The sequence below is a fragment of the Xenopus tropicalis genome, chromosome 9 (assembly GCF_000004195.4).
Source record: "Xenopus tropicalis strain Nigerian chromosome 9, UCB_Xtro_10.0, whole genome shotgun sequence".
Taxonomy (NCBI): Eukaryota; Metazoa; Chordata; class Amphibia; order Anura; family Pipidae; genus Xenopus; species Xenopus tropicalis.
This window is the reverse complement of record NC_030685.2, coordinates 57,643,818-57,657,248: the sequence shown is the minus strand read 5'-3', so window position 1 is coordinate 57,657,248 and position 13,431 is coordinate 57,643,818. Positions and strand designations below refer to the sequence as shown.

At 38.6% G+C, this 13,431-nt stretch overlaps 1 protein-coding gene across 14 annotated transcripts in view; it reads left to right on the top strand.

The window, feature by feature from the left end:
• Positions 1–10,370, top strand: part of ikzf2 (IKAROS family zinc finger 2) — a 48,145-nt gene extending 37,775 nt beyond the window's left edge. For 11 of the 14 annotated variants that reach the window (XM_012970043.3, XM_012970045.3, XM_012970039.3 and 8 more), the window contains 2 exons: positions 1,794–1,937; positions 5,032–10,370. In XM_012970043.3, the coding sequence (XP_012825497.1) occupies positions 1,794–1,937; positions 5,032–5,750 (863 nt within the window). In that variant the 3' untranslated portion in view covers positions 5,751–10,370. 14 annotated transcript variants of the gene reach the window in all.
• Positions 10,371–13,431: the final 3,061 nt, after the last annotated feature.

Sequence of the window (13,431 nt, the reverse complement as noted above, 5' to 3'; positions counted from 1 at the left end):
ATCTACACCCCCATCACAGGCATAGTACATTTTTGGGAGGTTAAGGATCTACACTGCCAGCTTCCCACCAGCTCATTAGTTAATGGAAGAGGGAGAATACTGGGAGTTTTTATGCCACTGCTAAAGCAAAAAATCTTGCTTTCCTTTGCTGTTCTATATGTTTTTGTAAATGTTTAAATGTGTACAAAGTAAACAGTTATAAGTAAGGACATAAATGCAGAATCACAGAGGGCTTATTATTCAGTGCAGTTCCTGCTTGGGCAAATACACCATTTCCAATGCCAACCTTGTTCAAAATGAAGCCAGTAAAGAGAGGATGAGCTTTCATGTGATCTGATTTTTTAGACTAAAACTATAACGAATAACAGATTTGTAATTTTAGGGCTATTTGGGGGCTTTTGTTAGACAGGATTTTATGGTCCCTTTTAATTTCTTGTAGAATATCAAAAGGTTATCAGAGTTATCTTAGTATAATGTTAGAGAGTGATATTCTGAAACAATTTGCTTTTGGTCTTCATTACTTTTAAAAACATAATATGAGCAGCACTTAAGAAAACGATGCAGTTTCACATATGTGATGCTTTGTATTGTGTGCTTCCATCTAACAGCAGCCTACATTCACACGGAACATTATTAGTTTGTACGTGGTGCTAGAATACACGGCTGTGCTTACTGGGTGTAGTAAGCACAGATGAGCAATAATATGTATCAGACAAGGCAGCATCCTCATTATTTTGACAAAAACTGTCAAAATAGTTTGCACGTAGCACATGTTAAAAAAGGTGCAGAAATGTATACCCATAGTAACCTCTCTTTATTTTGGAACTCACATACTGTAGCTAAATGTTCATTGAATTCCTTATTGTTCCCTAATTAATATCAGTTAGTAAGTTTTTAATATTTCTAAACATCTTGCAATTAATAATATTTCAGAAATAAGGGAGCTGTCAGGAGAGAGCAATAGCACACCTGTTTCACACTGGGGGTCTCTCCCTTATGTTCTCCACAGCATTTCCTAATCTTTTCTGCTGGATAAAAGTCTAGGTGATGAAAGCCAACAATAACACTAAAAGCAGATGACAGCTATGAATGGTACATATCATATGGATATATGCCATATTTTCAGAAGTATAGAAATTATGTAAACTTTCCCTTATAGGACTGCCACCAACTTCTGGTTTTGGTGTAGGATATTGAATTGTCATTCTTGTCTGTGTATGGTGTATGTGGTCTGTCCCTAATGTTTTCTGTAGGGTAGATGATTTTGCACTTTTGGACAAGCGGACATACATGAAAGATAACTGATACAGATGTTGAGTGCTACCAGAGCAGTAACTCACAGTGACATGCATGCTTTCATATTCTAACTTGCACTAGACTGTGTACATGTGGTGCATTATGCCCCCTTTGCTGGCAATTCTTGCTTTGCACAATGGTCCAGCAGCAAGATGCTCCTTGAAATCAGTTTCTAATATTTGTAGTTAAACAGCTGGTTACTGCAGTGGGGCGATTTTGCAACTTTGTCAGTAAATGAGCCCCTTTCTACTCAGTTTCCATGCAACTTAGCTCTTTTTTTCTCTTAAAAGGGCAGAGGTGGCAGAATGCATGCCATGTCTTAAAAAGCTAATTTTTATAGTGACAGAGTAGTTATCGGTGAGACTCTTTAGGTTATCAGCTACTGAATATCAACAGACATCTGCGTCTTGTTTGATGGAAAGTATTAGAAAATCCATTTAGCAGTTTTCTTCTAATAAGAAGGTGTCAATCTGACGTGACATTTTGGTTCTGTGTAGCATCTCCTATGGACGAGTGTAAGAATCCAGAGACCATGATGGAAAACAACATGTCTCTAATACCATTTGAGAGACCGGCTGTTATAGAGAGACTTGCCAGCAACATGGGGAAGCGTAAGAGCTCCACCCCACAGAAGTTTGTGGGTAAGCATTGCTTTTCTTTATACTACTATTAGCCAATGTTTAGGGCAGTCGTACTCTCGCTTTTGTTAAGATACAACTCCTTGCAACCCACTCACACCCAGAGGTCTTCAGGGTGCTGGAAGTTGTAGCATCACCAGACAGAGGTTGCCAGTTCCCAGGTTTAGGGTGCAGAGGCTATAAACTAGGTGCAGGTAGAGCCATGTTTGGTATTTGTGCTTTCTGTATTAACATAAGCACTGGAAACCTGGAGCCAATCTTACAAATTCAAATAGCATTCTACCTCAAACACACCAAAGATAAGCATTTTTTAAATTTGATTTTGTATTTTTCCTTAGAAATTGTAAATAAAATACACATTCAGTACAACTTAACCACTACTTCCTATGAGAGGAAATGACATCCATTTTTTTACATGTTCCAAACGCTTAAAGTACAGATACTGCTGCAGGGAAAGTCCCTATCTGCAATATTAAAATGAAATTGCTGATAATACACGCATAGCACTGCAAGTCTTAACCCTTCACTTATCTCTGACACATCTCCCTATGACTTGAAAGGGGGGGGGGGGGATTGTATGCATCTGTAGCCCCAAAGAGCAAACAGAGGAAAAGTGAAAAATCTCTTTTTGCTCCACAATGGTATATACCCTCCTAATGATACAACACCCAGGCTTTCCAGTGCTGTTAGTTGTAATTCAAGAGCAATGTGAGAGGTGCAGGTTGCAATATTAATAATTTGGGGCTGTACACAGGGTATTTTCAAGCCCCTCTATCACTAAGGGCATCCCTGCTTACATTACTTATCTTTATCTTACATGCTATGTGCTCTTCCTTTTAAGGTGCCCAGACTATGTTGCCAAGGCAGAAAGTATTTGGCTGATGCCATACAGGGCCTGATTTTTGACCTGCAGTAAAACGCAGGCTGAGAATCAGCTCCTCCGCTGCCATCAGCCTCCTACTTTGCCTGCACCTGCAGGCACACAAGAGCTTACATTTCTTTGCCGTTATCCACCACATGTGCTTGCACATTATGGTTCCGGCTGCAAGCAAGGTGAGAGGCTGATGCCAGCGGTGGAGCCTGCGTGTTCCTTTAACTGAATTGTTTTTCTATAGGAACCCTGCATAAAGGCAAAGTTTTGACCACATTACAATATCTAGGACAGGCACTTTTAAAAACGGACTAAAAGATTAACAAGCCCTGCAGCACCCAGTTTTGTTAGGATAAGGTATCAAGCTTATTTAGAATGACAAGTCCAGTATACCAAAATAATCACAGTAATTATTATTGCAACCTTGTTTTTAGCTGGGGATCTGACCAGTATTATATAGCAAAAAGACTATAAGCTTTTTTTCCAGAAAAAAGTAAGCATAGGTAAAAATTAGGACACTGTTTTTGCAGAAATTACATTTAAAAAGGAATGCTATAGACATTTGAATATAGAGTAAAATAATGGCCCCACCTTCCAAGTAGAAAGCAGTGCTACATAGCAGTCTCCACAGCTGGGCAAGCTCCATCAGATGGTATCACAGATTTTTATTTTTGTTTGAGTAAAGCTTTAATCAGAAGAGGCATTTTTGTTGTAGTATTGACAAACTCATAAAAACCATACCAAAAGCTTGCTTGCATGCTATTTGGCAGTTTTTTTTCATATGTGAATTTCACATTAGGTTTATTTTGTGTAAATATTACTTTGAATCCAGTTTTAACTAGCAATTTTTCTAACAGCGTATGTGGGATTAAGGGTTGCCTTCCATTCGTAGTAGCTTGTTTTGTTTTCCTTGTGCTGCTGCTCCTTTGCTGTCATGCCTCAAATATTTAACTTTAGTGTCAGTGACAGTAAGGGTCAAATCTCAAAATGGCCTATACCTTTCCAACATGCTCATCCAACACGCACTGCATGTAACCTGTTATGGCTTCATACAGACCTCAGAATATACCAATCCCTACAATGTGCCAATTAAACATGATCTAACTTTGCATCATTTAGTAACATGGCTGACATCTGTTGGCTAAAGGGGCATCTGCTTTATTTGACTTAGGACTCAAATTACTTTCCTTTGTCCTACACCTGGATAGAATGGGGTGTTCAAAAATCAGTGGGCCACAGATTCATAATAATTATTGAGTTTCAGCTCCACATACAGCTTAGTGGTCGTCAAGTTGAGCTAAATCATCTGGTGGTATAGAATTGGGCATTTGCACCTTGATTGTAACATATCAGCAAGTTCCTATGCAATGGTGGGCTAAAGTGTAACCAGCTACTCATTGTCAACGATCTCCAAAAAATATCCACTCTTGGAAATCAGGAAAACATTTTTTGTTAACTCTGCAGCAGTCAGATTTATATTGTTATATTAGCTGATGACTTTTAGTGTTTGATTAATAGCTAAATGACTTGTGAAGTAGCTTAGTGGTACCTCTGTGGCAGCTTGATCAGCTCACATGGCAATAGAACATTTGGTTTTCTGCTGCAAAGCAGATATTTAGATATTTGGGTCAGAATCATACTTGTGTGCCCCAATAAATCGAAGTTCTTTCCATGTTATGTGTCTCATTATCTTCTGTGATATCTCTTTGATCTGTTACATTAAATTATACACCCGTTTTCAGTTAAGCATTACTGTGGTCAGCGCCATGACCGTTCACTGGAAAACTGGAAATGATAAATCACGCTGAATTGTGGTTAGTGGTTAATGTCACTGCCCACGATTATCACCCTAAGATATACCCCTTTATTGTGCAACTTTTAATTATTCTCATTGACTATTAGAGCAATCCAAGACCATTGCAAGAGAGAAATTGTTGCATCTGTAGTCAAGTAAATTCACGTTTAACAAAACAGAAAATACACATTTAAAAAACAGTATACTAGTATGTATAAAATAGATTTGATAAAAAGAAATTGAAATTAATTTAAGAACAATGGTTTTGTACAAGGTGTTGTTATACAAGCAGTGGTTATACTAATTAGCTACAGGCACAACATAAAGTATGTATTGTAATTCAGTGAACTGATTACAGATAATGGTGTAGAATGTACATTTTCTCTTTCCAGTTTGAAAATCTTGCTTTATTTGATTACTTTACTTCCCAGGTGAGAAGCTCATGAGATTCGGATATCCTGACTTGCACTTTGAAATGGCCTATGAGAAAGAGGCAGAAATAATGCAGTCACAAATGATGGATCAGGCTATTAACAATGCTATCACGTACCTGGGAGCAGATGCACTGCGGCCTCTCATACACCACTCAGCAGCCGCCATGCCTGATGTTCCACCAATTGTCAGTTCACTTTACTCTCAGGTCTATCATCCTGCCAGAGTGGAGAGACCCACCAGCAGGGAGACATCAGACAGCAATGATAACAACATGGATGGTCCAATCTCCCTTATCAGACCAAAGAACCACCCTCAGGAGAGAGAAGCATCACCCAGCAACAGCTGCCTTGATACTACTGACTCAGAAAGCAGCCACGAGGACCGTCAATCCTACCAGGGCAACCATGCCTTAAATTCAAAGAGAAAGCAGAGTCCAGTGTATCCCAAGGAAGATGGCAAAGCACTGGATGCCACAAAGTCAAGCTTGGGTTCTTCCAAGGATGTCTACAGAGTTTTCAATAGTGAAGGAGAGCAGATTAGGGCATTTAAATGTGAGCACTGTCGGGTGCTGTTTCTTGACCATGTTATGTATACGATCCATATGGGCTGCCATGGGTACAGGGACCCACTTGAGTGCAACATTTGTGGCCACAGGAGCCAGGACCGCTATGAGTTCTCTTCGCACATTGTTCGGGGTGAGCACCCCTTTCAATAGCTCATTATTGGACTGGGCTGTTATGAAGAACTGCACATGAAGAAATTCTGCACTTACCTTTCTCCTGACAGTCATTACATGTAATGTAAAGGATTCATTTTTGGTTGCATTCATTTTTTTTTTTTTTTACATTTTCAGTCACACGTTACATACTGACCTTTACAGAAAAAAAGCTCTTTTCAGATTTTCACACCCTAACAAAATAATATCCAATCTTACTATGGAAACAGAAAACAGAGCATGGAATGTTACCTATGGTCCATTGTACTTTCAGTCTCTAACCACAAAAGGTTTGAGGGATAGGCAGCTCATTCCAAGTGTACTGTTGGCAGTGTCTGAAAGAGTTGACTATCACAAACCCATTTGCCAGGACCATTCAGTCACACAGCATTACACAGGGGCTGTTCACTAGTGTTGGCTTAATAATAATGCCTATTGGGTCTAACCTGACCAGCCACAGATTTGGGCTATCCCCATGTTACCCATTTTATTACTTTGTTTATTTTAAAGGATGTTGAAATATTAGTAGCACTTAAAAGATGAAACAATGTATGGAGAGTTTTGTACGTTGTTAAGTGTTGGTAATCCTATGAAACCGGGCAAAGATCTTTATCTGTTAAAACCACCATTATCCTCATATAATCTATGGCTTGCAGTTTAGTGCATTTTTTGGCACTGAAATTAGCATTTTTAGCACATGCTCCATTAGCAGCAAATGCTGTTTAGGGAACTTTACTCAAACCACATGTGTCATTTGTCAACTCACTGTATAGTTGTTTTTTTTTTGAGGAGAGGGAACCCTGTGGCCTCCATTATTCCAATCCCTTGATTTATTGAGCCACCCCAAGCTGCACATACCAAGGTTAAACATCTACATGTGTATTAATGGCATTTTGGTTTCAGCCCTATCTTTTTTTGGAATTTCTATATAACAGCAATCACAAGATAAAATTTGGGTATTTTATGCTTCTGCCAACAGGAGAGAAAATGAGTGTCTATGACCCAGCCATATACCAAGGGCTTGATTGAAATTAATCACAGTGGGTGTCTGATTTTATTGGAGTGTTTATTGGGATGTCAATGGAAGGCAACTCGCTTGTGCCTTAAAATGGCACCATATACTTGCACTTAAACTATCAAAACAACTTCATTGCCTCCCATATTTTTATATTTTAGACTGATCACTACACAAGTATGTAGAATTTGCTCAATTAGTTCCCAAGTAGTTCATCCCTCATATTTTTTTTTTTTGTCTTAGAATTATGTTTCTTCTCTAAAGGCATTTTGCATTGTAAACCAGTAGTGCCACATTCCAGCACATACACGCAGAGCCACCCACTTGTGATCATGAATTGGAACTGAGAATCCATAAACCATTGATTTTTGGGAGAAGACAACTAAAAAATGCTTTTTAATTCTTTTTACAGTATTTGGAGGGTATGATTTGAAATATAGCAGGTCTTCAGGTATTATTGAGCTTATAACCAGCACTTTTCCAAACATCCATCTATAGAGTACTATAGAGTACTAATGCTATAGATGTACCCCCCAGACTCAAACTTTATTGGCATCATCAGTCAGTCAACAGCTTAAGTATACATATAGGAGATGGATACTCTGTATTATAAGTAATGTAAGGGGAAAAATTGGTCTTGACTATCTATTCTGTCCCCCCAAATCTTCTTTCCCTCTTACTGTTACTATTAGCTAAGGGCAATAGATTCTTTTTGTGGAGATGCGTGATTCTGTGGCTGTCAGTTTTGCTGAAGACCGACTAATAACATCATCTCACCATATTCTCATATCTCTGACACAGAGTGTTATGGTTATGAGAATGTTGTACTGTGAATTGTCAGTCTGATACCCTGTAAGATTGGTTCTTAACAAGAGATACATAGATCTTTGGAATGTTCCCATACCTCATACATACTTTTTTGTCAGTCTTATTATTCAGCCAACATAATAGAACATATTGGGTAGTGTACTCAACACTGAATTTGTGAAGTACACACGTTTTTGGAAAGTCATTGTGCTGCTAGATCATTGACAGGGCTATGCCATGGCCCAACACTGGAATTCTGTGCATTTCTACTGATACCTTCTAGATTATGTAATAATAGCAAGACAATTGTTATTCAGTCTGTTTTACAAATCACTTAGTGGTGGTTGTTTTTTTTTTTCTTCTTTGAATAATTTAACTCAACTTTAGGATTTCTTGTGTCACCTCTGATGGATGGGGCTTCAGAATGATGTCCCATATCTAACCATGGCAGAAATACAAGGTACTTTTTGAACAGAATGAGTGCCATAAGTGGGGCAGGGAGTGAGGAATGTGTCATTGTGCACTCCCTCCATCGAGGCCACTGATTTCCTTATCTTTTGGGTCCTATGACCTGTGATACACGTGGGAGCAAACTTTGGGAGAGTGAAGCACACTTCAGCTGGACACCGGTCATTAAATCCAAGACTTACCTCAAGTGACACCCCATTGTGTCTGAAGAGGGTACTTCACTTTGTCCCTTTGCTATGCACTTACTGGTGTCCAACAGCACTGGAATCTTTTATGTTTTTTTTTCTGCACATTAAAACAAAGTTTGGACTTTGTGTTTTCTTATACTGTGATTAACAATATAACTGCAGGTCATCATTCCTGAGTAATTGTTGATATTATCACCTCACCTTCATGTAGCAACATTTCTTAAATACTAATAAGGGTGTACCAAACACAAGTCATATCCTATTGACAGATTCACAGGACAAATGGTCTCCAGTCCATAAATACACTTATCCTATATGTAAGGATCCAAGGTCTCTACATTTAAGCACAGGTGAGAGCAACTCACCTGATCTGCCTGTGGTCAAGCAGATATACTCCTTTTACCCTGGCCTGATACCCAGGGTAAAGGTCTCCATCTATATTTTCAATGTAATGAAAGAATCAAAATTAATGCAATGAATTCACATGTGGAGTAATGTATATGTTGTTTTATTGAATGATGACACCCTGAACAAAAAGAGGGGCTATTACTTGGTTATAAGAGGAATTTCGGTTAAAGTACCTATTTAGGGATGTCCTATGCGACATCCCTAAAAATTTATTTACATTGATTAGAATTACACAGAATTTAGAATTTTACTACTACACCAGTTACTTTCTGCATCTTATAGGAGACCAGCAGTCACTTTCTATTCTGCAAAACAAAAGAAAAAGCAGGCAGAATATGTTTCATAAGCTGTCAGTACCATTTGTATTAGTTACCAGCTATTGGTAATTCAAGGCTTTAGCGGTGGCCAGGACTTCACCTTAGAATTTGTAGTACTATCTCTGGTACTATAAGATCCATTACATTTTTAGCTTTTAGTTTTTACAACTCTTTTGTATCTGGCAGTTTGGCTGATTATGACCAAAGGGCTGACTATCTGGGTATGTAGGGGGTGCTTATTAGACAGGTAATCATGTGAGAAGCTCCTCTTCACTCCTGCTGTTTTTATTGTTCATGTGGTCTGCCCAAGAAAGTAGAGTAATAAAAAGGTAGCAACACACATATCCATGTCCATTCAGCCCATGGGCCAATCAGTGTGCCCTACTGGCTTGGCCTGTGTATGGCTGCCTTCAGAAGAGATCACAAATATTGAAGATTGGCAATAGCATATTAAGCTGCACGGTAGAGAGGCACACTAGGAATGCATAAAAGAGCAAATTAAAAACCATAAAAAACTAATTAAAAACTTGTTTACAACTGCTTCCTCTGCGGCACACATTTAGTTTAAATGGGAACCACTCCTATAATAATACTTTCTCATATCTTTCACCCTTAAAAAACTAATTGGTACACCCTTAATAGCATGTTCCTTATGCTGTTACTGCTGCGAAAGTTAGTAAATGAGCTCCAAGGCTATAACAGCGTAAGGCTTGTGCAAGTCATTGCATATTTCAACCTAGAAAGATCTCAAAGCCTTCTGACTTAAAAACAAATAAATAAAAGTAAAAATCGACATACAGGGATAGGAAAATGTCAGCTTAGCTGGTGGGGTATTCCGTAAGTTGCAGTTGTGCAAGAGCTGAAGAAGCTAATGCTGCCTGTCCCTGCTGTGTGCATTGCTATGTGCAGGTCTGTGCCTGCAAGTGGTAAAATGATTCCCATAAACATGGCAAGAAAATTGGAGTGTAAAATATAAATTTGTTATAACAACTGTTTTGTTCATTGCTTGTACAGTCTGTTTACATATTTTTGTACTGAAATGTAGTTTTATATTTAATACTGAGAAAACGACTGGTAAAGGAAAAAAACTGATTCAAATGATTTGAGGGAACCGAATGCTTAAGGTACTTATTTGTAATGCATCTCTTAAAAAATCTGTTAATGACCTTGTATAACTGCAGACTTGCCTTTTATTTCCCTTGGTTTTTAATTCTGGTTGTAATTTGTTTCCTTTTTATTTTGCTCTAAAAATGTATATCTTTGTATAAGAAACTGGACGCTTTTATGCATTTATTAGAGAAAAACAATTGCAATTGTAAAGTTGTAAATGTTCTTATAAAGTAATTTCTTTTTTTGTGGGAGGAAAAAAAAATGTTTCTTTAAATATATATATGGATATATTCCAGAAGTTGATGGGAATCTTTGCTTGGTGCCAGTTTCGTCTGTATTTGTTTCTCACTTCGCTGCACAAACAAAAGTTTTGACTTTTAATATGGGGACTTAACATATTGGACCATCTAAGAATCATATTTATCGAAGGGTGAAAGTACAGTTCACCTACCACTGAACCAATGCACCTATGTATTCCATTCAGACATTTGCTTTCATTGACTAACTTGCACTGGGCTGCATTTATTAAATCGGCTTGTGCTGAACATTTTTTTTGTTGTTTTATTAGGATATACTAGTTTTTTAATTGAATGTACTAAACAGGGCAAAATCTACATTGAATTTAAAGTCACATTCCACTTTTAATTTAAATTCCTTTGTATAATGAGCTGCTCCTTATCTTACAACCTAGCAGAGGCTGCAGCTGGGGCAGCAAAGGATAGGCTTATACAGAGGGCTTCTCGCTGGACTGGCAGATTGTTTTGATTGTGCTTGCAAGAACCTAAAGTAGATAGTGACTTCAGTTTCAGATTTTGTCTCGTTTAGTGTAAGACATTACAAAACCATATATATTTACTTATTAAAATAATAGGCAAATGTTCAGGACAAGTCCTTTTTATTACACCAATTTTGAACAAGGGGGTACACTGCCCTTTTAAAGAAAGGCATAGACATCTAATTTAAAATACTGGTTTTATTCAGCTTGGTTCTTAACCTAAAATTTTCACTTTGAGAATGCCCTCATGAGGTCTATCCTTTCCAGCCAAGAACTATTAGGTGTTTTGTGGTCCTGCTAAAAGATGGGGGTCATTTGCCAGATAACTGCACAGTAATAAAGGTTAAACAGTCACTGTCCTTTCCATATTCTAACTATTGTATTCAATACTCTTTTGTACACTTAAATAGACACAACAATTACAATATCTTGACAATTTTCCAACATTATTTGTTTTAGACCCTCACTGACCAGTCTGACCTGGCAAGATAATAGTTAAGGAGTGCAAAGTACACTTTACTCTTTGCCAGAAAAAAAGTTTAAATGGGTCATGTAACAAAAGATGCAAACTTTGCTACAGGTCTAATTACCTATAGCAAACAATTAGCATTTAGGGTGAAGATAGACAGAGCTACTAGTAGCAGCTACTAAAATAGATAATGCTGTTCATTTACTGATAATTGCCTCTACATGTGTGTTAGCAGAGGCAATTCTCAGTATTGTCTATGGCAGGGTATTTTCTGGTGTTTAGTAGGGTGAAGACACACTGAGCTTCTAGTAGCAGCTACTTTTCCGTGGCTACTAAACTCCAGAAAATACCCTGCCATAGACAGTACTGAGAATTGTCTCTGCTCAAACACATGTAGAGACAATTGTCAGTAAATGATCAGCATTGTCTATTTTAGTGGCCACAAGTAGCTGCTACTAGTAGTTCCATGTGTCTTCACCCTTACTGGTCACCTGTTAAAAAGCCTATTTCTTATTGATTGTTATGGGTTATTTCCACCTAGCCGAACTGTGTGCCTTTATATAAAATATATATGGTAATTGCCTGCATTAGAGCTCAATTAAAAGAGACATATTAGATAAATAAATAAAACCCTAATTTGTAGGTAATTATGAATAATATACGGTGCTGGTTTCATTTTGGGCTAAACGTTAATCCTATCTGTAAAAATGGCCCCTTTATTGGAGTTCCCTATAGATCCTCTCAGGTCCCTGTCTGTGTTTGAAATGAAAGGTGGGCGTGTCCTAATGATTCCTGCTAGAAGCGCAGTTGGAAGGGAGTAGCCAATCACAGCCCTGCAGTCAAACAAGCAAAGACAGACTTCATTTCCCCATCAGGTCAACCTACAGTAGCTGCTGATTGGTTCTTATCCTACAGTGCAGTGTACTGAGAGCCGCCCCCCCCCCCCCCCCGCACATCCAGAGAATTAAGCCAGCAGGAAGTGGAACAGATGGGCGGGGCTAGTGGGGTTTTGTTGGAATTTCTCAATAATTTCTCAATCAATAAATAAACTTCGTTAAGCACATTCCTTCTATATTTAGAGGAGTATAATTCACTGGTGTATTCTCAATTTTTATATAAATGTGATATATGAATAAAGTAATTATAAAGGGTAGCTATATATAATCAAAATTATATTTTCTATCATAAAAGGCAAATGCTAATATGCTGCACTTTTCTTCTTGGTATTCATGCAGTTTTTGTGGGCATGAAATTAATGGTTGACAGTCCTTAAAGGGATATTATCATCAACTATTACCTTGATTTTTTAAGGTCCCCATACACAGGCCGATTATAGCTGCCGATATCGGTCCCTTGGACCGATTCGGCAGCTTATTGGCCCGTGTAGGGGCAGAACCGAGGGGCCTGGCCAACCAATATCTGGCCTGAAATTGGCCAGATATGGATCGGGCAGGTTAGAAAATCCAGTCAGATCGGGGACTGCATCGGCTCGTTGATGCGGTCCCCGAACCGACTGCCCCATTGCCGCTTGTAGAATTCGATCGTTTGGCCCCAGGGCAAATTCGCCTACATGCCTCCCCCGATATCGCCCACCCGTAGGTGGGGATATCGGGTGAAGATCCGCTCGCTTGCTGACATCGCCAAGCGAGCGGATCTGCCCGTGTATGGCCAGCTTTAGCCTCAGTGCAATGAACCATTTGTTGGTTTTCTCAAGATATTTTGTGTGATGAACCTATAGATTTAATGGTAAAACAATTCAATAATTCTAAATGTACTGGTTTCCAATTCAAACAAACAATAATGCGCCCATTGGTAAAAATGGAAGTTGGCTGATTTTAGCGTGTGAATTTTATCTGCTAGACACTAGAGAAACTGAAAATCTTGACCTCCGGGAGACAAGCATATTTTTTTTAGTTGAGGTCGCAATAATGTTTCATCTTCAACTTTCAACTAGCAACCTCTTAGGGTCTAACCCAGGGGTGGCCAAAACTTCGATCGCAGTCCACCAGTCGATCCCCCATGGACTTTTGGTGGACCATGTCTAAGCCTTGAAATGCAGAAGTGTGGTGCTTTTAAAGTCAATCACGGCACGAAAAAGTCTTGGCACCCCTGGTCTAACCAGTC